Source organism: Marmota flaviventris, chromosome 2, assembly GCF_047511675.1.
Source record: "Marmota flaviventris isolate mMarFla1 chromosome 2, mMarFla1.hap1, whole genome shotgun sequence".
NCBI lineage: Eukaryota > Metazoa > Chordata > Mammalia > Rodentia > Sciuridae > Marmota > Marmota flaviventris.
In genome coordinates, this window is record NC_092499.1 from 124,170,760 (window position 1) to 124,198,024 (window position 27,265).

General features: G+C 39.5%; 2 protein-coding genes across 3 annotated transcripts in view; both read left to right on the forward strand.

Moving 5' to 3' along the window:
* Window positions 1-3,848, forward strand: part of Fah (fumarylacetoacetate hydrolase) — a 34,182-nt gene extending 30,334 nt beyond the window's left edge. Inside the window, exon 14 of the mRNA XM_027926048.2 lies at window positions 3,643-3,848. Within this exon, the coding sequence (XP_027781849.2) occupies window positions 3,643-3,722 (80 nt within the window). The 3' untranslated portion in view covers window positions 3,723-3,848. The remainder of the gene's footprint in view (window positions 1-3,642) is intronic.
* A 1,801-nt stretch (window positions 3,849-5,649) lies between these two features.
* The window catches only part of Tubgcp5 (tubulin gamma complex component 5), a 38,138-nt gene continuing 16,522 nt past the window's right edge, over window positions 5,650-27,265 (forward strand). The window contains exons 1-9 of one of the 2 annotated variants that reach the window (XM_071608559.1): window positions 5,650-5,712; window positions 11,818-11,871; window positions 12,003-12,111; window positions 21,719-21,815; window positions 22,201-22,280; window positions 22,946-23,081; window positions 25,597-25,711; window positions 26,146-26,235; window positions 26,886-26,979. In XM_071608559.1, coding sequence (XP_071464660.1) covers window positions 22,236-22,280; window positions 22,946-23,081; window positions 25,597-25,711; window positions 26,146-26,235; window positions 26,886-26,979 — 480 coding nt within the window. In that variant the 5' untranslated portion in view covers window positions 5,650-5,712; window positions 11,818-11,871; window positions 12,003-12,111; window positions 21,719-21,815; window positions 22,201-22,235. Of the gene's footprint in view, window positions 5,713-9,025; window positions 9,213-11,817; window positions 11,872-12,002; window positions 12,112-21,718; window positions 21,816-22,200; window positions 22,281-22,945; window positions 23,082-25,596; window positions 25,712-26,145; window positions 26,236-26,885; window positions 26,980-27,265 lie in introns of those variants that run through there. The other variant, XM_027926058.2, reaches the window with a different exon arrangement.

The window sequence follows — 27,265 nt, forward strand, 5'->3', positions numbered from 1 at the left end:
CACCTTCTTTAGGATTTCTGTTCCTCTCTCTAGCATTGATGTAGACTTTTCCCTTTTATTTGTATTGTACTTCCATAGATTGCTATGGAGTATAAGAGAAAAGGAAACAGCTAATGTATAGTCAAATCCCTATCTTGAACCAGAAGTCTAGCTGCAAGCTATTTAGCTAAAAGAAGATCCATGATGAAGACAATTGCATAGATAACAAGGATTTATCATGGTGGCATATTTCCTATGTGCTAGGCACTGTGCATATCACTTGATGTATTTAATTCCCATAGTACCATTGATCTCATTTATGTATGAGCCACTGGAGGTCCAGAGAGGTTAAGTAGCTGACCAGAATCACACAGCTAGCCGATGGCAGCCGTGGAATGTAGTCCAGCTCCCTTGGGATTCAAAGCCCACCACCTTTACCTCCCTGGGGATGCAAAACTTCCCCATTTCCACTCCCAGATCTTTTCCCTTTGTTTTATTTAGTAGCATAAGGCAGCTGGACTCCCCTGAAGCTCTAGTGGCAAAAAAATCCCTAGTTTCAATCCTGGCTCTGCCACTAATTCACCTGGGGCTAGCCCTGTGTCTCTGGGCCTCAGCGTCTCCCCCACTGTTTGTAGTGAGGGTCTGCACCCTGACACACTGGCAGATGGGGCATATTGGAAAGCTAGAAAACAGCTATTGCTGTGGATTCCCATTCCTGTTGCTGGATGGTGTGGGGAGCAGGGTCAGGATCTAGGAAGGGCCAGTGACGTGATGGGCTTAGCTTCCAGAGGAGATGGTGCACTTTGATCTCTCACTTCCAGAGTTGATGGAGCCCACCCCAGAGAAGCAGGAGAGCTGTCTTCCCCTTTGCTAGGACTAAGTTACATGATCTGGCTTGGGTGTGCACTTTCCCTGTCCTTGTCCCACTTGGGGCTCTGTCCCTTGCTGAATGCATCTTTCCCTAGCTTTCCCTCTGGATTGGAGCACAGCAGGTGGGGGACTTGGAAGGACTCTGAGGTTCCTTCTCAGTTTGTGCAGAGGGTAGCTCCTTTCATTCTCAAAACAAGCATTCTCAACTGAGGGTACCTATGCTATCCTGGGGACTTTGGCAACATCTGGAAACAATTTTGGTTGGCACAGAGGTGGACACTGGCATCCAGTGGGTAGAGCTGAGGAATGCTGCTAAATATCCTACAGAGCACAGGACAGACCCTCATCAGAAAGAAATGCCACTAGTTCCCAGATGGAGAAGCTCCCTGCTGTGCCAACTGGGAAGTGGGAGGATGACTGTCTGCCTAATGGTTTTTTGAAAAGTGATTGGCTGATTCACCATGTACCTTCGTCTTGGAAGCAATCAAGGTCTTAGAGGAAACAGCAGTGCCAGTATAACTCCTGGTCCAACAAGGAACAATGCTGATTTCTTGATGGTGGCATGGAGGAGGGGGACATCCCATCTGTGTTTGCAGCATGCCAGAAAGAAGGCTCTTTGATATTGTTTAATGAATTCTGACAAGAGTCAGTTTGCTTTAATTGGCTTTTTTTTTTTTAACCCACTGAGCCACATCCCCACCCCTTTTTGATTTTTATTTTGAAACAGGATCTCACTAAGTTGCTAAGGGCCTCACTAAATTGCTGAGGCTGGTCTTGAACTTGTCATCCTCCTGTCTCAGCCTCCCCAAGATGCTGGGATTATAGGATTGTGCCACATCACCTAGCTAATGGACCTTTTTAAAATTTCCCCAGTGATATAGAAATTTGTTAAGTTTGAGATTCAAAAGTGACATAAAAATAGAATAGGCAAGGATGTTGCTCTCTACAAAGGGTGTCCCTGAGTATTAAGTGTCAGTGTACAGGTCATGGGATGCCCTGGGCCACAAGTGGCTGGCACAAATGTGCTGAATCTTGAGAGGGCAAGGGGCTAGGCTGGGATGGGCCTCAGGACCAAAACCCCTCGGGGAAGCCTCTGCAGGCTGGGTAAGCAACCTTAGAGCTGGCAGGTGGTGCTTAGGACCCCCTGAAGGCCTTTTCTCTGGGGCCAGGAAGGCTGCCTGAGGACATCACTGACCCCACTGTACCTTCAGTCTGTGTGCAGGTGGCTTCACAGCAGGGTGCTTTGTGTTTCTTCTTTTGACTGCTGGGATCTTGTAACTGCGCTTTCTCCCTTTCATCTGGAGTAGCAGAAGGTGCAGCTCCCAATTTGAGGATGAGGGGATCTAGTGGTATTTTCATAGGTCTGGGCACCCCTACCATGGACCTGGTGGTTATTGTTTTAGAACTGCTCTGGTACCACCTCATCTGGCTTCTGCATGGCCCAGGGCCCTTGAGAAGTGTTTCCTCAGGAGTCTGAGAGCCTCTGCATTGACTAGACCCATGGGTCTCTCTTGCTGAAGACTCTTCCCCCTCCCCACCTGACCTCAGTTTGGCCTCAACCCCTTAACATGGTTTCTTGAAGCCCTTTGTAAGCTGGCTTCCCAGGGGGCCCCACATGACCACTTACATAACAGAGGCATCCCATGCCCATCCAGTGAACTCCCATCCACAGGTCGAGAGCTCTGGTGTCCTCTCCTTTCTGCTCCGCTGTCCTCCTATGCTGCCCTCTCTGCACTGTGTAGGCATCTCTCTTCTATCTTGTCCAGACCGGCTGCTCCCATTGAGTGGACCCTCAAGGGACAGCTTTTCCTCCTCTCTGCTGCAAGCTCACTCTTACTGAGGTGGAACTGAATGAAGTAAGTTAACATTTGTTCAACATCCCTGTCTTAGATGCTTCACTTTGAATTTTATCCAAATATTTCAGGTCCTCATGACCCTGAGAGGTTAGGACTATTGTTTCTATTGGCAGACGAGGGGTTGAATTCTGAGGGAAAACGCATTACCTCTAAGCTGGGCACAGTGGACACATTGCTGTAATTACACCCCTGTAATCCGAGCAACTTGGGAGGCTGAGGCAGGAGAATCACAAGTTCAAGGTCAGCCTCAGCAGCTTCTTGAGGCCCTAAGCAATTAGCGAGACCCTGTCTCAAAAAAAAAAAAAGAAGGTAAAAAGGGCTGGGGATATGGCTCAGTGGTAAAGCACCCCTGGTTTCAAGCCCCAGTACAATTAACAAATAACCACATTGCCCCTAGTCACCCAGCTTGTTATTGTTGTAATAGCTGCCACTTTGTAGGCCTTTGCTATGGCCAGGCACTATTCTGAGTTTTCTCTGTGTGAGCTCATTACCTTTGTAGCAAGCCTATATGGTGAGTGTTGTCATTAGGCCTATTTCACAGAAGAGAAAGCTGAGGTCTAGAGGGATCCAAGGTCTCAGGCCCAATAGGTAAAACCAGGATTTGAACATGGGCAGTCTGGCTTCAGGCTAATTGGCAGACCTAGGATATGAATCCAAACTCACATGGGGAGAGTTGATCACTGTCAGGAAAACTGTTGAGCCTTGTAGTGCCTCTGGGTGTCTGCATCTGTGGGGAGGGCCCAGAGCTCCAGCTAAGCCCCCTGCCTGGCTCTCTCCAGCTTCTGGGGAGGGTTATTGATCTGTGAAGACCTGTGTTGGTTACTCTGATGGTGCTCTCCTGAATGGGCCCAGCTGTGCTGACCGGCCCTGCGGCTGCCTGAGTGTTGGTTGGGTAGGCCAGGGGCTCCATCTCTGATCCTGTCCTCATCTGTTACAGGACACTGCCAGGGGAATGGTCACCGCATTGGCTTTGGCCAGTGTACTGGAAAAGTGCTGCCTGCTCTCTCGCCTGCATGAGGCGCTCTGCCATCCTGGAAGCAAAGGCCGCCTCACCCCACCAGGCCTCGGTAACGGGCTTCCCTCTGTGGTGCAGGCCTGTTCTTCATTCAGGAATGAATAAAGCCACAGTGTTTTGTCCCCATGCTCCGAGGCCTCCACTGCAGTAGGCCCAGCGGCGTCCGTCATGTTCCTGATTTGATCCAGTGGGCCAGAGTGCGTGCTGTTCCTAGGACGTGTCCATTCATTGACTCTTTTTCACGAGTGAGGTCTTGGTAGAGTTTTCTCATCAGAGATCCCAGGACTCCCAGTATTTCCTGAATTGGTCAGGGTTCTCCAGAAAAACAGAACTGACAAGATGCACATGTGTGAATGAGTGTGTTTGTTGGGGGGTGGGGGGAGAGAGAGAGAGAGAGAGATTGAGAGATTGATTTACTTCATTGAACTGGCTCTTGTGATTCTAGAGGCTGGCAAGTCCAAAGTCTGCAGGGTGGATTGACTGGCAAAATCCCCTATTTCCCTGGGGCACCAGTAATTTTTCCCTTAAGGCCTTCTTCCTTCATGGAGGGTCCTCTGTTTTGCTCAGTCTACTCATGTAAATGTTAATCTCATCTAAAAACCACTTTCACAGAAACATGTAGAATAATGTTTGACCACATTTCTGGTACTGTGGCCTAAGTTGATACGTAAAGTTGCACATTACAGCACTCCTAGGTGTCCAGTATCTGTTGGGGCTGACTGATCTAGGCACAGAAAGGGCACAGACTTGGTTCCAGAATCTGTGGCTGTCATCATGTGATAAACCCTGGGAAGGATCCCCAGTCCTCGGTGCACCTCTGAACTGAGATGGGAGAGGAAGGAACCATGGGGTAGCTTTCCTCCTTTTGAGCCCACCAGAGCCAGGAGAGAGCCTTGTCCCCTCTCTCTGCCCCACTCATTGCAGACAGACAGCCCGGGTCCTCACCTGTTTCCTGGGTGACCACAGGGGGAGAAGGTACCAGCAGTGACCTTTGTTGGGCCTGATGAGCGTTACACCAGGGCAGACGGGTGAGGATGCAGGTCCTGCACATTAGGTCATGTCATCCATTCATTCATGCAACAAATATTTATTGAACACCTTCTATGTGTTAGGCGCTGATCTAGGGACAAAAGACACAGCAGTTACTGGAATAGCCCACCCTGCTACCCTTGGAAAGCTTACATTCTAGTGGAAGGAGATAGGCAACAAATAGGGAAAGCTATGTGGTAGGGCAGATGGTAAATTCAATAGAATATTAGGGGATATGCAGGCTGTTGTAGGTATGCTGGTCAGAGAAGGCCCTGACGCCTTAGGTTCTTAGTGCAACTCTGTCAAAGAGCTGAAGGAAGTCAAGGAGCAAGCCAGATGGATATCCAGGGCACAGTGTTCCAGGAATGGGGATCAAGCCTGAGGACCAAACTTGCTTATCATTTCTAAGGAACACCAAGGAGGCTGGTATTTCTCACATGAAAGCATCTGGGGTTAGGGAGTTTAGGGAATTGGTATAGCTCCACAAAATCATTAAAGATATTTCTTCTGCTCTGCCATCTTCGGCAGGTGATACAAAGAGGCTACTGGAACTCCAACCAGCACACCATAGTTCCAGCCTAGCAAAAGGAGAAAGCAAAGAGGTGATATGAATTAAATAGTCTGGGGCTGAGACTTAGCAGTTTTGTTAGATCAAGCTGTGTGACACAAGCTTAAGAACCCCTTGAAAAAATTCATTCTATTGCATCTCAATCAATATAGATAATCAAAGACATTCATTCACTTTTGTCTCTGAGGAAACTATGGTACACTTTTACTGCATTACCTCAGAGATTTCCAGGTATGCTGTCATGTCCTGTGAGTCCCTGATCATCTTGACAGAACTTCATGGATGGTTGTTGTGTTATGAGTAGGAACTAGCAAGCACTGAAGGACTCATGCTGGCCAGAAGGAGAGAGGAACCCCCCCTCCAACATCTGGAATCTCAGGGAGCTGCCACACAAGGTTGTTTTTTTGTTGTTTTTTTTTAATTTTAGCAGCCTGGGACATGTTGGGATATCCCTCTAAGATGAGAAATGTGTTGCTTCACCTTGCATGATCCATCATGGAGTAAGAGGCTTATTGGTTAATGGGTCTCTTTGGGTTTTTGAGGCAATGCATAGAACATGTTGTGTGCCTATCTGATGCATTTGCTGGGTGTGTCATATTGCTGCTGGTTTTGAATGGGGCCCAGAGTAGCAAAGGGCTCTAGAACAGGTCGGTACTATGGCGTAAGATATTCTGCCATTTAGGCCTAAAGAGTCAGAAGACCTCTGGTATTGGAGTGTCTGTGGCAGATGAGGATGCTGTATGGAGCTTCTACTCATCCTCAGAAGGAGAATTTCAATGCTTACCTCACTGTGCAACATTGGAAGCCTGCCCACTAAATGCCAGCCAGAGGGCACCACTGCAGAAGCAGTTCTCAGTTATCAGGTGGATGAGGTGATCCAGTCTTGGGTGCCACAGCTCTTTCCCTGTCCACTGTGGGTTTGTTCAATGGCACCATGAACAAAGTGGCCATAGTGGAAGGGATAGAGGCTATATGTGGACTCAATAACATGGACTTTCCCTCACCGGGTCTCAGCGTTTTCTATCACTTTGGATTTGCAATGGGGATGAAATTTCATCAGCATATGGTCACTTAAGAACCTACAGGAAAAAAAAAGCCTACAGAACTACATGCCTTGGAAGGATCCAACACCCCAGTCATCTGCAGAGGATCTCCCTCTGGCCTTGCCTTAACCACTGGGCATTCAGTAACAGACTTTAGACAGGTGACCTCTCAAGGGCAAAGCCTCTCAAGGCCACAGCTGTCCTAGCAACCTTGATCTTTTTGCTGACTTTTCCTTCTCCCTTTTGAGTAGGACTCAAAGTCAAGGGTTATCAGGAGGCCAGATCACCTACAGCTTGTTTTGCAGATTGAGTGAAACTACACTGATTAATCTGAAGAGAACTGCCATTTTTATGATATTGAGTTTTCTTACCCTTGAAAATGACTTTTCAATAGTTCTGCGGAATAGGAGTATTTGGAAAAAAGATGAAGCATATTAGATAAGGCAAGGTCAGGAAAATCCCTGAATACTAAATTCTAAATACTCAGGAGTTTGAAATATATGCTGTGGCCAGTGGGTCTTAATTAGGGGTGATTTTGCCCCCAGAGGACATTTTTCAATGTTTGGAGACATCTTGTTTTCACACAGGAGGCTGGCAGGAGTCATATTAGAATCAAGTAGAGGCCAAAGAAGCCGGTAAATGTCCTACAGATCACAAGACAGCCTTCCACAAGAAAGGATTATCCATTCCCAAATGTGACTAGTGCTGAAGTCTAAAAATCTTTCTGCAAACAAGGAAGTGGTAAAGTGACATCATATGGGGATGGGGGTGTTTATCAGGGATTGAACTCAAGGGTGCTTTACTATTGAGCCACATCCCAACCCTTTTTATATTTTATTTTGAGGCAGGGTTTCACTAAGTTGCTTAGAGCCTTGCTAAGTGGCTTTGGACTTGCAATCCTCCTGCCTCCATCAAGCTCAGTTTGACATCAGTTTTGACTTTGTGAGACTGGATGAACTGGTGTGAAAAGTGATAGAGTCAGAGACACAGGTAATGAGGTGTCCTGGAGTCAGGGATCTGAATCAAGGCAGTGGAGAAGAGAAAGTAGACTTAAGAGAAGATTCAGAAATCAAATCATTACTGAGAGGAAAGAGGGGTCTGGCTTAACTCTCAAGTTTCTAACTGTTTGCTGTGGGATATAGTGGTACATATCTCAAGACTGGAAACTGAGGGCTGGGGATGTAGCTCAGTTGGTAGAGTGCTTGCCTTCCATGCACAAGGCCCTTGGTTCAATCCCTAGCATCACGAAAAAAGAAAAAAAAATGGAAAGGGAGGAAGAGGCTGAAAGGGAGGCAAGAGAATGAATTCAGTTGCATGTTTCAGCCAACCTGGTAGACATTCATTTATTCCTTCATAAATTATTGAGTCTCAGCTGTGATTATAAGTGCCAGGGCTTAGTTAGGAACAAGATTCATGGAACTGACATTCTAGTAAGAGAAACAGATAAGCCAAGTGCAGTGTCACATGCCTGTAATCCTAGCACTCAGATGGCTGAGGCAGGACAATTGCAAGTTCAAGGTGAGACTCAGCAACTTAAGTAACTCAGGGAGACCTTGTCTCTAAATAAAATATAAAAAAAGAGCTGGGGATGTGAATCAGGAGGGAAGAGCAAACAAATAATAAATTTACTTATCTATGCATACATATAACCCACCGATCTGGGGAGATATACAGGCAGTATTTAGATTATGGATTGGGTTGCCAAGAAATACACAGTTGCACATACAGATTTGAGAGTTACAAACATAGGGTTGATAGTTGAAACCGGAGTAGAAAACACTGCCCAGGGAGAGAGTATGAATTCCTATGGGTAGAATCATTTCTACCCTACAATTTTCTCCTTATGCATTTGTGCAATTGTGCAGTCTACGTTTTAGGTGATATCAGCTATGTACTGCTACAGTAATTAGATGCAATAAACTACGTGAAAACGTAGTAGATTCCCAAAAGAGAAAAAAAGAAAATATGGAATAGATTTTGGAATGGTTGGTTACAAGCAGCAGTTAAGGGGAATAACTTAGAGGTACATTTTTCATCACACAAGATGATTCTCCACCTTTAGCCAGATAGGATTATGAAATCTGCCTCTGGCCACTTTGGAGCTAGAAGCCAAAGAATAGGTGAGCGCAGGAGCCAGGCTACAGCACTCAGCGCGAATGCCAAGACAATCCGCTTTGCTAACACCTGCTATACGTAGACCATGGAGTGTGGCCCTTGTGGATGATGACACGGAAAGATCATTTATATATAGTAGAAGAAACTGAAAGCTGGAGAAGGATGAACAACTAACTAGGTCATGGCAATAAGGTATGAAGGTGCGAATCATACACCGAACTGTAAAACTAACTTGAGTGCTGTCAAAATACACCAGAATTTAAGCCATCAATCAAGATAGGCAGAGACCCTCATTAATCTGGTTACTTAAAATTTACCACGGGCGACTAGAACATGCACATTCGGGTGCCCTCCTTTTAAAGACGCGCCAACATAAATAAAAAAGAAAAAAATAAACAAACAAACAAAAAACCTTCGAGCCTAGAACGAAAGAAAGAAAAGAAAGAAAGCTCCAAGAACCAATACCAAAGGAGCGCGAATTCTCGCGAGAATGTATCAACCTCGCGTAGGCGCCGCGCCACGCGCGAGCCAAACTCTCGCGAGAACGTCTGCTACTTCGTAGAGACTTGGCGCCGCCGGAACGCCTGGGATATGGCCCGGCTGGTGCCGGCCTGGACCCGGTTGGACAAACAGCAAGAGCGGGACGTGCGAGAGCTCATCCGGCGTGTGTCTGGCCTCCATGACGAGGCAGATCCCAACTTCCAGCTGGCCCTGAACTTCGCCTGGTCCAACTTCAGGTGTGCGGCATGCGAGCCCTGCTCCTGGGTCCTGGCTGCCCGCCGTCGCCGGGGCCGCCTGCTGGGTCGCGGCGGTGCGTTCGGCTGGGCGGCTGGACCGTGGAGGGTGGAGTGGGCGCGTCCCTCTAGGGGAACCCTTGCGGGCGTTGCTGCTTACTGCGGCTGCTGTTGCGCGGCGCCCAATTGTCTCCTGGGTCCCTTTCGCGGATGACACGCAGTTTAAACGGTGAATGGGTCATGAAGTGTGGGCCCCGTTAGCATTGGTCGCGCTTCAAGCGAGTGGGTCTGCTTCTGTTCTCTTCCCTGCTGTCCGCACCGCGCTTAGCGCAGTACGCTGCACATCAAAAATAATTGTTTTGAATGGATGGGTAAGTGGATTTTGGAGCTGTTTACTGTTGTCTCCCACATCTCCATCTCCAGCTAGAATGTAAGTAACCAAGAACAGTTATTGGCACATCCTGTGCTAAGTCATTACTACAGTTTTTAATTATGGGTTCTCTTATAAGTAGTTCTTAAGATTTATACATTTTAGATAGGTGGAGTCGCATCTCCTGTTTTCCTTTATGGAAAATGTAAATTAGACAGTACTGTTTGATCATTACCATAATGGAATTATTGCTAAAAGAATGTCAATGTTAACATTCTATCTATTTAATTTCAGTAAGAACAATTCTATATGCTGGGGACTGAAACTAGTGCCTCATGCATGCTAAGCTCAAGCTCTACTACTGAGATTCACCTCCAGCTCACAAAAATCTTCTTGAATAGTGAATAGTTTTTCAAAATGTTACATAAATTACCTACTTGGTTTATGAGAATTGAGGGCTTTCAGATTCATATAAAGCAAGTCAAATTTATGAAATAAACTCATTTCTGGGGCTGGGGTTGTGGCTCAGCAGTAGAGCGCTGGGTTTGATCCTCAGCACCACATAAAATAAATAAATAAATGGAACAAGCTCATTTCTTAAATGTAATTTATAAAAATAGCAAAGTTTGAAATAGCTCATCTAGCACAGAAACTTAAATGCTGCCTCCCAAGAAATTTTTCCATTAATATTTTAAATGTCAGTGAACAAATAATCATCATTTTTGAATTGGGAGAGACATAAGAAGTTACTATTTTCTTTTATAGGTTGAGAAACTAAACTATAATAGGTAAAGTGGTGTTACACCCAGCCATTTTCTGGAATAGAATTAGATGTGTTATTAAATAGTGGAATCTACTTTTAAGTACAGATTGCTGGCTTTGCTACTAAACAATGGAAAACCAGACTTAAGTAAGCAGTGGTGCTTTAATAGAAGAAAAATGAATGCATCATGTTTACATTGTTAAAATTGTGATCATTTTCTGAGCCCTTAAAAAGTCAGAAATGAAAGAGGGATACCCTCTATCCTTAAGAAAGACAGAGACAAAAGTTAGTAACATTATGATGTATAGTAGGGATTCTTAACCTGAGAGTCTGAAGAGAATTCAGGTATTTGTGAATTCAGATGAGGGGGAAAAAAAATCACACTAACCTGGGACTGAAAAGTAAGTTTTTTTCATCAATTTTTTTGTCAATTACGAACGAAGACAACAAACCTTAGTGGTATCAGTTTATCTATGACTTTGTCACCAGTAGAAATCACATTATTTTCATATCATATTACAGTTGTTGCAGGTATTTCTAAATATTGTTTGTTGTTACTTTAATGATAGACCCTGGACTTATTTCTAGATCTTATTATTTAGTGACTTAATCAATAAATAGATCTGTTAATAGATCATAGAGTTTTTAAAATTTGATAACTATATTTCAGTACACTTGGTTTTCTTTGCATTTTGTTTTGTGCATTAAAAAATATCACTCAGGGCTGGGGATGTGGCTCAAGCGGTAGCACGCTCACCTGGCATGCATGCGGCCCGGGTTTGATCCTCAGCACCACATACAAACAAAGATGTTGTGTCCGCTGAAAACTGAAAAAATGAATATTAAAATTCTCTCTCTCTCTCTCTCTCTAAAAAAAAACAACAAAATCACTCAGGGAAGGTGTCCTTAAGTTTCACTCTGGCATTATAAAGATCAGGAACAAGCTGGGTGTGGCGGTGCACACCTGTAATCCCTACAGCTCAGGAGGCTGAGGCAAGTTCAAGGCCAGCCTCAGCAATTTAGCAAGGCCCTTAGCAACTTACTGAGACCCTGTCTCCATTTAAAAAAAACAAAAAACATTTAAAAGGGGCTGGAGATGTGGTTCAGTTGTTAAGTGCCCCTGGGTTCGATCCCTGGTACCAGAAAAAAATTTTGGGCAGGGGAATACCTGATAAAGAATATACTTTACTGGACTTAGACACTTAGACACAGGGTCTTTTGTGAAGACAAAGGAACCAGAAGACGGGGTTGGGAGGCTCGGAGTGCACCTGTGTCCTGAGGAAAGAATGCCTGAGTATTCTCTCAGACATGGTGATTGTTTGCCTGCCTGATGGTGGAGCAGTGGTGATAGAGGTGCACGCTGGAAATGTATAGCAAAATATAGCATACATGGGGATATGGAGAGCTATGAGGTGACTCTTCTTAGCTGTATGACAAAATTGGCATAAAAAAAAATCACGTTTTATCTTTATTAGATTTCATCGTTTCTTGGATGTCAACAGCCACAAAATAGAAAAGACAATAGAAGGGTAAGTTGGTTCTATATGTATGTGTATATATAGATATATATATTCAGAAATATGTGAATTTCTTATTAATCTTCTTGTTAATGTCTTTATAACCTTTAGTGAATTTTTAAATATATTTTTATATATTTTAGAATTTATGAAAAATTTATTATTCATTCTGATCTCAGCAAAGCTGCTAGTTGGAAGAAATTAACTGAGGAATTTCTAAATTCATCACTTCCCAGCATAAAAGAAATAAAGGTATGCTTCCAATTATGAGATCTCCATTGTATATTTCACATTTTTTCAATCTGATTATTGTCAGCTTATTTTTGTTAATATTTAATCATTCATTCTATTTTAGTATTATCCACTAGCTAGAACGTGATCTCCTGGAAGTTGACTTAAATGTTGCCATCAAATAAGTTTGCTTCAGGTTTGTTATGAAAAGAAAAAGCGTCTTCTTATTTATTCATCTTCTTGCCTTCAACGTACCGTGGCTATCAAGATCCACGATTGGTACAAATCATAGCACTTTCTGGATATCTTAAAACTTCCAAATGGCTTCTCGGCATTTGGTAACAACTGCATATTCTTATTTAGTAGATGCCAGATACACTTTGATAGTGTGTCATTGGGCCTCAAAAGAACAATGATTTGCTAGAAGTATTCACAGAACTCAAAAGCTGATATCCTCACTGTTTTTAATGGCTTATTGCAGTGACAGGATTCAGGATAAACTCAGCAAAGGGACAAGGTACATAGAGCAGAAACCAGCACAAGCCTCAGGTGTCCCTTCCCAGTAGTCACACAGGGATGCACTTAATTCTTCTAGTAACAGTGCATGACAACATGTGTAATTTGTTGCCAACCAGGGCATTCACCTGAGCTTTGGTGTCTAGGATTTTTATTGAGGTCGGTCTTGGAAGCATGCAGTGCCCATATGGCTGCCCTTAACTACTCAGACTCCAGCCCCCCCAGAAGTCAAACTGAGGACCTCTGGCACATGAAACAGACATTTACATTAATTCACATTGTTAGCATTAACTGTGGTCACACTGATAGAGCATGGTCCAAACTTTTGGCAGACACACTCTTCTTAGCAGAGTCCTCTGAGAGTTTAATAGGGGGGGCTGGGGTTGTGGCTCAGTGCATACGTGAGGCACTGGGTTCGATTCTTAGCACAACATACAAATAAATAAAATAAAGGTCCATCAACAACTAAAAATATTAAAAAAAAAAAAAAAATAGGTATCTGCCAGGAGCCCATCTAGGGTCATCAAGGATCATCGGGGATGCGGGATATTAAGGGGTTAAGCAACCTATACCTACTCAGTTAACCTTTTTACTGCTCACATATTCACTCATTTAATCTTCACAATAACCTCTGATGAATTTTCTATTATTGATAGGCTTTCTTATTTGTTAACACTGTGGAAATTGGTATCATACAGAAGAGAGATTTAAGACTGAGATGTCAGTGGTAGAGGGCTTCCCTGGTACACTTGAAGCCCTGGTTTGATCCTTAGCACCACAAAAAAAAAAAAAAAAAGAGAGAGAGAGAGTTTTAGATAATTTTTTTATATAATTTTTAAAAAATTGTCTATCAGTTTAAGGAAATGGTTCTAAAGGTATTTCAGGAAGAAAGAGGGAGTGGAAGTGTTTTGAATCCATGCCCTAAGGACTAGAAACGCATTTCTATGCACTTTAGTCTAAGGACCACTTGGGAAGAGGAGGTAGATCTTTTTTAGATACCTTGACTAATTTTACTTCCTAAGTAGACTTTATGTGTTAGTCAGCTTTCTATTGCTGTGGAAATTTTCTCAGAAAAACTGAGAAATTCAGTTTAAAGGAGGAAAGGTTTATTTTGGCTCACAGTTTCAGAGGTTTCTGTCCATGATCAGTTGGCTCTATTGCCTTTGGGCATGTAGCAAGGCGGTATGTGATAGGCAAATTGCACCTGATAGAGGAGGCTACTCACCTTGTGGCCAGGAATCAGAGAGAAAGAGAGGAAGAGCCTAGGGCCCCAGTATCCCTTTCAAGTGCATGCCCCTAATAACCAAACTACCTTCTACTTGGGCCCACCTCCTAAAAGTTCCACCACCTTCCATAAACCCCATAGGCAGATGACCAAGCCTTCAACACATGACTTTAGGGGACAGTTAAGAAACAAACCATAACACTGTAGAATGGAATAATTTAGGTGTCATTACATTATAATATGAATATAATGGCAAGCTTTTTTGTAGCACGTACAATGTCCTAAGCAGTGTTTATCCCATGGAAGACCATTTTCAATATGTATTATTAATATCCCCATTCCAACACAGCAAATGTTTCAATCTCAGTTTAATTTAAATTAAAATACAGACACGTGTCCCTTAGTGACAGGGATGCATTTTGAGAAATGCATCTTTATGTAGTTTTGTCATTGTGTGAGTGTTGCAGAATAAAGTAACCTAGGTGGTACTGTCTTACTGCTCACATAGGCGATATGGTTTATAGTTTGTTGGCTATAAACCTGTACAGCATGTCAGTGTATGTACTGTAGGTAACTTGTCATGATGGTTTTTATGTATCTAAACTTATCTAAACAAAGAAAAGGTCCAGAAGAAATATATATAAAAATTTTAAAATGGCACACTTCTATAGGACACTTGCCATGTATGGCGCTTATAGGACTGAAAATTGCTCTGAGTGTATAAGTTGAGTGCGTGGTGAGTGAAATGAGGGCCTAGGACATGATTGTGCACTACTGTACACTTTATACACTCAGTACATTTAGGCTACACTACATTTATAGAAAAAAGTTTCCTCAATAATAAGTTGACCCAGCCAGGCACGTGGCTCTCGTCTATAATCCCAGCGGTTAGGGAGGCTGAGGTAGGAGGATGGCTAGTTGAAAGCCAGCCTTAGCAACGGAAAGGTGCTAAGCAACTCAATGAGACCCTGTCCCTAAATAAAATACAAAATAGGGCTGGGGATGTGCTTCAATGGTCAAGTGCCCCTAAGTTTAATCCCTGGTACCCCCCACTCAAAAAATAATAAGTTGACCTTGAAGGCATTGGGGTACACACCTATAATTCCAGTGACTTGGGAGGCTAAGACCCTGTCAAAATAGAAACAGAAAAAAAAAAAAAAGAAAAACTTAGGATATAAAGAAAGAAAAAACTTTTGTAAGGTAGTGAACTATATTTGTGTTTTAAGCTAAGTGTCACTACAAAACAGTCCATTAGAAAAAATTAAGAGGTTTATAAAGTAAAAAACGTTACAGTAAGACCCGGTTAACTTTTTTTTTTTTTTTTCTTAAGTCCTGGGAATTGAACCCAGATCTTCTCTGCCATTAAACCACATCCCCAATACTTTTTATTTTTGGTATTGGTGATTGAACCCAGGGGTACTTTGTGTGGGACATATGACTTCATTCCTTTTTGTTTGAATTGCTGGTTTATATGGTAAGCTTAGGTTTAACCTTTTAAGAAACTGCTAAATTGTTTCTCAAAGTTATCTTGTCATTTTACATTTCTACTAGAAATGTATAAGGGTTCCAATTTCTCCACATCCTTCCTACACTTGTTATTGTCTCTTATTTTGAGAGACAATATATTACTCCCTAGGAGTATGTAGTACTATCTCAAGTGGTTTGATTTACCTTTCCCTAATACCTAATGATGTTGAAAATCTTTTCAAGAACTTTTGAGCTTTTTAGCCAAATGTATGTTTCCTGTGGTGTCCATTCAAGTCTTTTGCCCAATTTTAAATGGATTATTTTGTCTTATTGTCTTATCAGAGTTGCTAGTTGCTTACATATTTTTCATGCAAGTTCTTTATCAGAAAAATTATTTATAAATATTTTCCTCTAGTTTCTAACTTGTCTTTTCACTTTTTTTTTTTAAGTAAAAAGGTTATAAATTTTAATGGAGTACATTTTGTTAATTTCTTTTATAGCTTATGCTTTTGGTATTTTATCTAAGAACTCTTAGCCTAACCCAAAGCCATCAACTTTGAAGTTTTATGTTTTTAGCACTTGCATTTAGGTCTGTGATCCATTTTGAGTTCATTTGTTGTATATGTTGTGAGAAAAGGGTCTAAATTAACTTTTTCTTTTCTTTTTTACATATGATTATACAATTCTCCCAGTACCATTTGTGAAAAGGTTATCATCTATCAAATTGATTTGGCACTTTTGTCAAAAACAAAATAAAATTTTTTTTTAAATATAAGGATAGGGATTGGAGATGTAGCTCAGTGGTAGGCCACTTGCCTAGCATGCCCAAATTTCTGTCCCCAGGAACATACACACACACACACATACACACACACAGAAGTAAAGATGTATTGCTGGATTCTGAATTGTTTCATTGTTCTGTATACCTATCTTTATTACTTCATAGTAAGTTTTTCACTTGGGTAATGTAAGTCCTCTGTCTTAATTCGTTTAGGCTGCTATACCAAAATACCATAGACTAGGTGGCTTTTATAAACTATAGAAATTGATTTCTCGTGGTTCTGAAGGGTAGAAATATAAGTCAAGGCCGTGGCAGATTTGGTATGTGGTGAGGCTGCTTCCCAGTTTACAGTTAGTCATCTTCTCTCTGTGCTCTCACCTGACCGAAGAGCTGAAGGATTCCCAGAGCCTTCCTTATTAGGACACTATATCATTCAGTAGGGCTCTGCTTTCAAAGGCCCCAGTTCCTAATCCCATCACTGTGGAGGTTAGGATTTCAACACGAATTTCTAGGGGAACATAAATGTTTAGACTTAGCACCCGCTGCTGAACTCTGGAACATGCCTGTAACCCAGCAACTTGGGAGGCTGAGGCAGGAGGATTGCCAAGTTCAAGACCAAACTCAGCAATTTAGCAATGCCCTCAGCAATTTGGTGAGATCCTGTCTCAAAATAGAAAAATAAAAAGGACTAGGGCTGTAGCTCAGTGGTAAAGTGCCCCTGGATTTAATCCCCAATACCAAAATAAACAAACATCCTCCAGCTTTGTTCTTTTTTTAAATTGTTTTATCTCTAATGGACCTCTTGAATTTCCATGTACATTTTAAAATATTCTAAATTTCTACAAAAAGCCTGCTAGAATTTTTGTAGGGATTGTGTTGAATCTCTAGATTAATTTAGAAAGTACTGCCATCTGTTATGGGTTGAATTGTGTCCTCCAAAAAGATATGTAAAAGTTCTATCACCTAGTACCTATGAATGTGGTCTTATTATAGGGTCTATGATGATGTAACAAGTTGGAATGGAGTTATCCTGGATTAGAGTAGGCCTTAACCTCATAACTAGTGTTCTTATGAAAACAGGGAAACTTGGACACAGTCACACATAGAACGTTATCTGACAGTGGAAGCAGAGGTTGGAATGGTGCTTCTGCAAGCGCCAGGGAATGTTAGCAATCACCAGAACTACCAGAAGCTAGGGAGAAGCAAGCAAAATCCTTCATTGCAGACTTCAGAGGGAGCATGGCCCTACCAACTCCTTGTTCTCAGACTTCAACCTCCACAACTGTTAGAAAATAAGTGCTTTTTGCTTTAAACCATCCAGTTTATGGCTTTTAATGATAGCAGTCTTGGGAAATCCCTTTTTTAGCTGTTTTTTTTTTTTTAGTCCCAGCAGACTGGTCTCGTAAATTCAGCTAAGAAGGATTCCCTTTGCTTCTACTTTTCGATTATAGAGATATGGTTTTAGTCCTCTTTAAATGTTTGGTAGAATTCATCAGTGAGGGGCTGGGATGTGGCTCAAGCGGTAGCGCGCTCGCCTGGCATGCGTGCGGCCCGGGTTCGATCCTCAGCACCACATACAAACAAAGATGTTGTGTCCGCCAAATACTAAAAAATAAATATTAAAAAATTCTCTCTCTCTCTACCTCTATCTCTCTCACTCTCTCTTAAAAAAAAAAACAAAAAAAAAAAAAAAAAAAAAAACCATGTGGCTTGGTGCATTGTTTTAGAGGGTTCTCAAATTGTTGATTTAATTTCTTTAATAGATACGAATATCTTCTAAGATTTATTAATCATTGTGTGAATTTTGGTAAATTGCATCTTTCAAGGAATTGATCCATTTTATCTAAATTATCAAATTTGTAGGCATTGAGTATTCATAATACTCCTTTATTATCCTTTGTAATGTCCGTAGAATCAGGAGTGATGGCCTCTCTTTCATTTCTGATTTTAGTACTCTATTTCTTCTTGTGGTAGCATAGCTAGACATTTATCAATATTATTAATCTTTTCAAAGAACCAGCTTTTGGTTTATTGACTTTTAAAATTGATATCCTGTTTTCAATTTCATTGATATCTGCTCTTTCTCTCTCTCTCATCATTCATGTTTGTGTGTGTTTATATTTATACACACATACAAACATATAATATATACATATATATGAATATATACATGATATATATATATATATATATATATATATATATATATATTCATTTATTTGTTTATTTTTTTATTTTGGGAAGGGGTACTGGGGATTTAACCCAGGGGAACTTTACTACTGAGCCACATCCCCAGCTCGTTTTATTTTTTATTTGGGGACTGGGTCTCAGTAAGTTGCTTAGGACCTAAGTTGCTGACATTGGTCTTAAACTTGTGATCCTCCTGTCTCAACTTCCTGGCATTATAGGTGTGCACCATTGCACCTGACTCTGCTCTCATTTTTATTATTTAGTTTCCTTTGGCAGATCTTTCTTCTTTTTCCAGCTATCATTCTGATAGTCATCTCTAGTTTATATCTATTTTCAAATAATTATATTACTTTCACAGGTAGTGTAGGTGCCTTGTACAGAATAATCATAGTTTCTTCCTCCCATCCCTTATAATATAACCATCATTCATTTCACTGAGAAGCAAAAATCATTTTTTTGTTTTGAATAATTTTGCCATTATAATTTCTAACAAACTGCGAGATGCAGTAATGCACTCCTGGTCATCCCAGGAATTGGGGAGCCTGAGGTAGGAGGATTGCAAGTTCGAGGCCAGCCTGGACAAATTAGCAAGATCCTGTCTCAAAATATGAAGAACTAGAGATGTAACTCAGTGGTAAAGTACCCTAGATTCATCCCCCAGTACCAAAAGTGATAATAATAATAATGTTTCTTTGTTTTGTTTTGTTTTGTACCAGGGATTGAATTCAGGGGCACTCAACCACTGAACCACATCCCCAGCCCTATTTTGTATTTTATTTAGAGACAGGGACTCACTGAGTTGCTTAGAGCCTCACTTTTGCTGAGGCTGGCTTTGAACTTGTGATTCTCCTATCTCAGCCTCCCAAGCCTCTGGGATTACACCTGTTTATTGTTAGATCAACTAAGAATATGCAAAATATAAGATTTTATTTTACCTTCATTTTTTTTCCTTTTCTAATGCTCTTCAATTCTTTATATAAATTCAAGTTTCCAACCTGTATCGTTTCCTTCTCTATGAAAGATTTCTTTTAACATTTCTTGCCAGGTATGTCTACTAGCACAAATACATTCAATTTTTTATTTAAGAAAGTCTTTATTTCTGCTTCACTATTGAAGGATAATTTTGCTGGATACAGAATTCTGGGTTCTAGGGAATTTTTTTTTTTTTTTTTTTTTTTTTTGTTAACACTTGGAGTATTTCACTCCACTTCTTTCTTACTTCTTCGGTTTCTGAAGAAAATTCTAATGTAATGCCTATTCTTGTTCCTCTTAGGAGCACCTTCTCTCTTAGACTTTCTACAATTTGAATATTATATGCCTAGTTGTAGATATTTTGTATCTATCTTTCTTGGTGTTTTCTGAACTTCTGTGGTTTGGTATTTGTCTTTAATTTGGGAAAACTATCATTCTCCAAATATTTATTATCTTTCTTTTCTTGATGTTCCCATTACAGATATATTATGTCTTTTGTAGTGTCCCACAGTTCTTGTATATTCTGTTCTGTTTTCTTCATTCATTTTTCTCTTTACTTTTAAATTTTGCAAATTTCTGTTGACATATGATTGAGCTCACTTTCTTTGCTTGTGCCAGTCTACTGATGAGCCCATAAAAGGCATTCATCATTTCTCTTGCCTTTTTTTTAAGTTTTATTTTTTAGTTGCACATAATACCTTTATTGTATTTATTTATTTTTATGTGGTGCTGAGGATCAAACCCAGGCCCTTGCACATGGTAGTCAAGTGCTCTACCACTGAGCCACAACCCCAGCCCCTTTTGCCTTGTTTTTTATGTGTAGCTCTTCATTTTGATTCTTTTACCGAGTTTTCATCTCCCTGCTTGTATTACCTATCAGTTCTTCTTTGAAAACTAGTATGTACCTAATCATACGTATTAATGGGATTCAGTGTGATATTTCCATACATGCATACAGCATTCATTGATCATATCCAACCTTCCTTCTTCTACCCTTGCATCTCCCCACACCTTTCCCAGACTTTAGTGATCACTATTCAAATCTTTCTTTATAATTCACTTTTCCCATCAGAGTCCTTAGCATATTAATTATAGTTATTTTAAATTTCTGATCTGATAATACCATGTCTGAGTCTGGTTCAGATGATTGCACATTTTCTCCTTACATGCCATGTCAAGTGCCCAGTGTTGGCTACCTGAGCCCAGATTCTAGGGATTTCCAGGAGGGATGGGGACTCATCTGAGCATGTAATGCCTGTGTGACTTAAATTGTCAAAGTTCCACATTCCCCAAAGAAAGCAGATGTTCCTCATAAATCACATTATTTGCATGAACTATCTAGAAAATTGGTATAGCATGGTTCAATACCTGACATTTACAACACTCTAATTAGTTCTAACATTTTAAGAGCTTGGTCAACAGAAACCAGGCAAGGGCCATTCATGAAATAAGACCTTTTAGGGAATGTACAAGGCTTCAATAACTCAGGCCTGCTGAGTTCACTGTTTTCTGCACAGCTAATAGATCAATCTAGAAATCAGTCTTGTAAATAAGGAAAGACTGACAATCAGATAAAAACTTGAACAAAGAAAAAATTTGCTTTTTCATGTTTAGCTCTTCACAAAAAGGCCAGCATACAAAGACAGTACTTTTCATAAAGTAAATAGAATGATGTATGAGAATCATTGTAAATTATAAGTAAAAAGTATTGAGACTTGAAAATTCTTAGGCACAGCATAAATTGGTTTCCAGTAAAGCAAAATGAAATGACTTTTAAGTTTATAAAACAAATGCAAACTAAAGCAACACTGAGGTAATATTTTTCACTTATCTGATTAATAATTGGCATGGGAAATCTTTAATTTTATATTCTTTGCAATTATACATGCACTATTTATACCAAATGCAAATATGAATAATTTTCATGGGGATTATTTTGGCATTCCTTAAAATTCCAAATGCAAATATTCTTTGGCTAAATGTTTCATTTTTTAGGAATTTGTGATATAGATAAACTCATAATTATGAAGCAACCTAAGTTAGGGATAGCAAAAGATTGGGAAAAAATCTGAATGTTATTAATAGGACACTGGTTAAATAAAATATATCACATATATGTTAAAACTACTGGATATGTTTTAAGCTTCATGATGCATATTGCCACAAGAGTAAAATCCATTTTTGACCACACTATAAAGACACCACGGTTGTTCTAGGAGTAAAGACTATCATCAATTCAGGTGTTTTATACTTGTTAGCTGTATAGAACCTTAGATGGCTTTGAAGTTCCTTATGTGTAATCATTTGAGTTATGAAAGATGTATAGAGGTTAGGATTTATTTAGGTATAACTTGTTTTCTAAGACCAGAAAAAAATTGGGGACATAGCTATCATGGGGTTATCTTTCATTACTCAATCTAGTTTAGAAAGCACTTACCAACCTCATTGATTCATGTTCTGCATTTTTTGTTTTAAAGACAGATGCACATTATTCCATACTGTCACTCCTTCTGTGTCTGTCTGATTCTCCTTCAAACAGCAATTATGTGGAAACACCAAGAGAGAAAGAAGTGGGTATGTTACCAGATAGTTTAACATAAGAAATAAAAGAGAAACTGATTTTATTGCTTAATTACTTAGACATTGAGATTTTATTAAAAGTCGTAAAAATCTGAAACTATTTCTGTTGCTTTGGATGCCATTGCAAATTTTCACTTAAATTACAAGTTCTGACTTTGTACGTTAAACTACCTTTGTTCCATAAAGAGAAATTCACTTTTGAGAATGAGTTAATTAAAATGTAAAATGTATTAGAGCATTAGTTTGTTTCAAAGTTTTGAAGTTTTGTTTCCTGAGTGTGTTTTATTTTGAGGTTTGTTTAGACTTTTTTCCTGCAGTTTTATGGTTTTTTCCCAGATATTTATGATAAAGCTGAAGAGATTCTTCTGTTGTATTTCAGAAAAGAAAGATGATTTTGACTGGGGAAAATACTTGATGGAAGGTGAAGAAATTGACCTTGGTCCAAATGTGGACACACCAGTAAGTGGCATTGGTTTTGCTATTGAAAATGTAAATACATGCCTAGGTGATATAGATGATTTTGGTGGATCGTTCTGCCCTGAAGCATCCTAGCTGAAACAGGAACACTCTGCACTGGGTAGAAGTTTATTATGGAAGACTAGTTAAGATTCTGTAATGGGAAGCTGAGTGGGGTAAACTCAACTATCCCTTAAACAGCAGTGATCTTGGATTTTTTGCCATCCAAAATCATTCTGTTCTTAAAATAGGCACTTAAAGGTTTTTTTTTTTTTGTTTGTTTGTTTGTTTGTTTGTTTTGTATCAGGGATTGAACCCAGGCACTGAGCCATGTCTTCAGCCTTTTTTTATATTTTATTTAGACACTGGGTCTCACTGAGTTGCTTAGGACCTCGCTAAGGTGCTGAGTCTCGCCTTGAACTCGCAATTCTCCTGCCTCAGCCTCCTAAGCTGCTGGGTTTATAGGTGTGTGCCACTTAATCCGCAGCACTTACAAAATTTAGGGAAAAGTTTCATTTGGTTTTTTGCTTTTCTGTCCGTGTTGCTCAGTTTTTTTCTTGTGACATCCTTCCAATTTTTGTTTTTCTTGTGAAATCCTCTTAATTTTTAAAGTAAATAGCTCTAACTGTTGTACTCTCTTTGAAATGTGTATTTCCTTTTTAAATCAGAATTGGTCTGACGACAGTGAAGAAGAGGATGCTCAACAGCCCTTAAGCAGGGAGGACTCTGGGATCCAGGTGGACAGGACCCCATTAGAAGAACTAGATCAAAATAGAAATCTGGGGCCCCGAGTCAGTTGGAAAGGTATTGTATGTCATTCATTGGCTGCTGGTGTGTTCTGGGATATTGGTAAGGTCTGCCCCTACTTAAAAAATAAATCTTAAACCATTAGTAGACTTGTTTATACAGTGCCTAAAATGTAGCACTATAGCAATGTCTTGGTTTTGCTCCTCAGCACCACTTAAAAAATAAAAAGCAGTAATACTGGTAGCACTATAGAATTAATATTGAAAAGGGATTTAGAATGCAGGCTTTTTTTTAGAATGCAGTGCCTCACATGTGCAAGGCAAGCGCTCTACCACTGAGCTATAGCCCCAGCCCTGCATTTTTTTAAACAGTTCTGATAACTTTATTAGTTCTAAATGTTCCTATTTATTTATTTATTTTTGAATTTGCTGATATTAGTGTTTAAATAAGTAGAGCTGTACTATTTACTTTTTAAATGCCAACTTTTTCAGTCTTTTTGTGAGGAACTCTGAACTGATAGAGTCTAGAAAGAGCCAGAAGCAACTTTAGAGATTAGATCATCTATTTCTTTGTTTCTTTTTGGAGATGAGGAAACAAAGAATGGTTTTCCCATAGCTGCAAACTGTGAGTCCGATACCAGCAGCCAGACCCTGTCCTCTGCACTTGGATCTTGCCAGATAGGCACAGAGTATTTAAAGCTGACTCCAGGTCTCTTGATTTTCTGCTTATACCTCCTTTTTTTTTTTTTTTTTTTGACTTTTGAGTTGGACCTCCAGAGAAGAGAGTCACTTAGTTCAGAGCATTATCATCACATTATCATCTCTAGTCTATTTTAGGGCTTTTTACTTTATTTCCTTTTCTTCTGTTTTGTTTTGTTTCTGATTCTCTTATTTCCCTTTCTCTGCCAACCCAGTTATAGATACTATTCTAATGTATTTGCTATCTGTCTTCTTATTAATGAGTTCTTGTGAAACACATGTACTAGTGTGTATGTGTGTGTGTGTGTGTGTGTATGTAATACATTTAAATTACATAACTAGGGCTGCTGGGGTGGAGTGCTTGCCTAGCTGCTCGCCTAACATGTGTGAGCCCCTGGGTTCGATCCTCAGCACCACATAAAAAATAAGTAAATAAAATAAAGGTATTGTGTCCAACTACAACTAAAAAGTAATATATTTTTTAAAAATTACATAACAGGTATTAGATTATGTGTAAATTTTCTTCTGTTGATCTTTTTATTCAACTTTGTTTTAAAACCTGTCCATGTTTGTTTCTGCCTGCTGCGTAGTATTCCAGTCTGCAGCTACCATATTTCTGTCACTTGTTCCCTTGATGATAGGCCCTGAGTTCCTCTGCAATCCCAAGTTCTCTGCCTGTCCTTGACCTTTGTGAGAATTTGGCTGGGATACAAGTTTCTTCTCTTATAATCTTATCAATACTTGATAAGATCCATACTTGGGACTTGGGAATTGTTTTCATCTGCATGAGTCTGACTACTAGTGATTTAGGGACAGCTCTTGTTATTTTTTGGTGTCTGGGACTTGCCCTTCTATGAATTGCTTGCCCTTTGATATCATTTACTTGCTTTTCTTTTGGACATCGTATCCTTTATGCTCTCCCCAGCCACCAGAGATCTTGGCAGATATTGATATTAATTCCCAGGTTTTAGACATTGCAGGTATCTTTTAGTCAGTCATCTGTTAACATGAAACTCCTTCATGATGGTGATGGTTTGCTGGTATCAGCTTGAGTATGTGGACTTTATCAGATTACAGCAATTTATCTTATATTTCTTTTTTTAAATAAGTCTTTAATCACAAATAAATATTGAATTTTATCATATGCTGTTCTTTTCCTGAGGCAATTTTATAATTTTTCTTTTTTACCCTATTACTATGTTAATAAATTGTCGGATATTGAATCATCTTTGAATTCCTAAGCTAAACTTCTTTGATTGGGTTTTTTTTTAATACCTTATTAGGTTTTTTAGGTATTTTTCAATGTTTTTTTTTTCCCCCGTACTGGGGATTGAACTCAGAGACACTCCAGTGAGCCACATCCCCAGCCCTTTTTTGCACTTTATTTAGAGACAGGGTCTCACTGAGTTGCTTAGTGCTTCTATCTTTTCTCTTTCATGAATTATTTATCATATTTTTACCTGGTTTACCATCATACTTATATTAGCCTCATAACTTTCCCTTATTCTCTTTTCTGGAACAACTTGTGTAAAATAGAGATTCTTTGGAATTTAGTACAAGTCTTAAGGCTTTGGGGATGTTTGGAAAAGTTTTCTGTTACCATTTCAATTTCTTTAATGGTTATTGGACTATTTGATTTTATCATTTATCATTTTATTCATGGAGTCATTTTAAAATTGAGCAAATGTTTTTTACTTTCTAGCCAATGGGATTTAATTAAATATTATGTGTTCTGTGTATGTGGTTTTAAATATGTCATGTTAAAGAGCCATTTTCAGGTGTGTTCTGGAATGGAGTTGTAAGTCCAAATATCACGACCAAGTATTATTATGTTAACTTTTATAACCTATACTTATTACATTTCTTTCCAACAGATGAGCCAGATGGCCGAAGCTGGTTAGAACAGCATGTGGTCCATCAGTACTGGACAGCCAGACCCTCACGAATTCCACATAGTTTGCATTTACACTCCAATTTAGCTGCTGTATGGTAAGAAGTTAAACTTTTCATTTAATGTAATGAAAGAATAAAATTTGATGTTTAGACATTTGGCTTTGATTTGTGATTTAAATCAACTACTTACCTGAAATCTAAGCTTGTTAGTTGTTGTTTTAAGACAATTCTAATTGAACAATTTTTAAATAACGATTTAAAACAAAAGTACATTTACTTTTTTACAGAAGACACATTGCATAGTCGTAAATATTTGCCTAAATCAGCAATAAACATAATAGTTGTAAACACCCTGAAAATGCTTCTCTGAGAGTATTTCAGTGTGTAAAATGAATATGGAGGGCATTTATCATTTTATTTGCTGATTGATTACTAGCTGAGGTAGCACAAACTTGCTTGTGTTCATTGAGGTAAGTAACTTTACCAAGTTAGAAACTTAACAGTTGACATTTATATTTGCTCTCTACTAGGGATCAACACTTGTACAGTAGTGATCCATTGTATGTTCCAGATGATAGAGTTTCTGTTACTGAGACACAGGTTATTCGGGAAACTCTATGGTAAGATTTCTTAACTATTTGGTAATAATTTCTTAATTTATTAGTGAGAAGCAAAACTTTTTTTGTAAAGGAAAGTGCTCATAAGTTTTCCACATGCAAACTAGAAACGGGCCGTTAGAGATGAAGTTCAGACTTTGGATTTGACTCTGGAAATTGGAGATGTTGACATTTGCTTCTTTTCCATTTTAAGTAGTTTAGTATATGATTTTATTGAATTAGGACATCATTTTTTTTTTTTTAACTATCTGAGCTCAAAACAAAGTTTGTTGTTGACTCCTTTTACTGGGCAGTGTATTGATGAGAATTGCCTGTACCAAATCCCGTGGCCGGGAATCTAACAAGGCTTGTAGTGCTGTTATGGCTGAGTGCCCAATCTTGGTGCTCCTGCCGAAAAGTGTGAGACTGACAGTTTCAGGCCTGGGATGGTCTCTGGGTCATCAAATATGTGGGAAAGGTGCTTTGATAACACTGTTTCAGACTTCTCCCTAAGATGATGTTGAGATATCTTGAGTCTTAAGGTAATCAAAGATTGATGTTTTTCATTTTCTTATCATCTGACCTTTTTTGTCCCCTAGTTCTGAATCTTTAATTAAAAATTTCTATAATAGATATTTTTCTAGACTTAACATATTTCTTTTATTTCATTTCAGGTTACTTTCAGGGGTAAAAAAACTCTTTATATTTCAGTTGATAGATGGGAAGGTAACTGTGAGAAACAATATTATAGTAACTCATTTGACACACGTAAGTTATTTGTATTTATTTTAATTTAAGAATTCAGCTAGAAGCTGGTGTTGTAGCTCAACAGTAGAGAACTTGCCTCATACATGTGAGGCACTGAGTTTGACCCTCAGTACCACTTAAAAATATATAAACAAAGGTATTGTCCATCTACAACTAAAAAAAATATTTTAAAAAATTAAGCTAAATAATGGGATTTATATACACGGTGGCAGTATAACTTCAGAACATTTCACAGTGTTGGAATTAACTGTTAAATATATTTAAGATTCATAAAGCAAAATTAAGT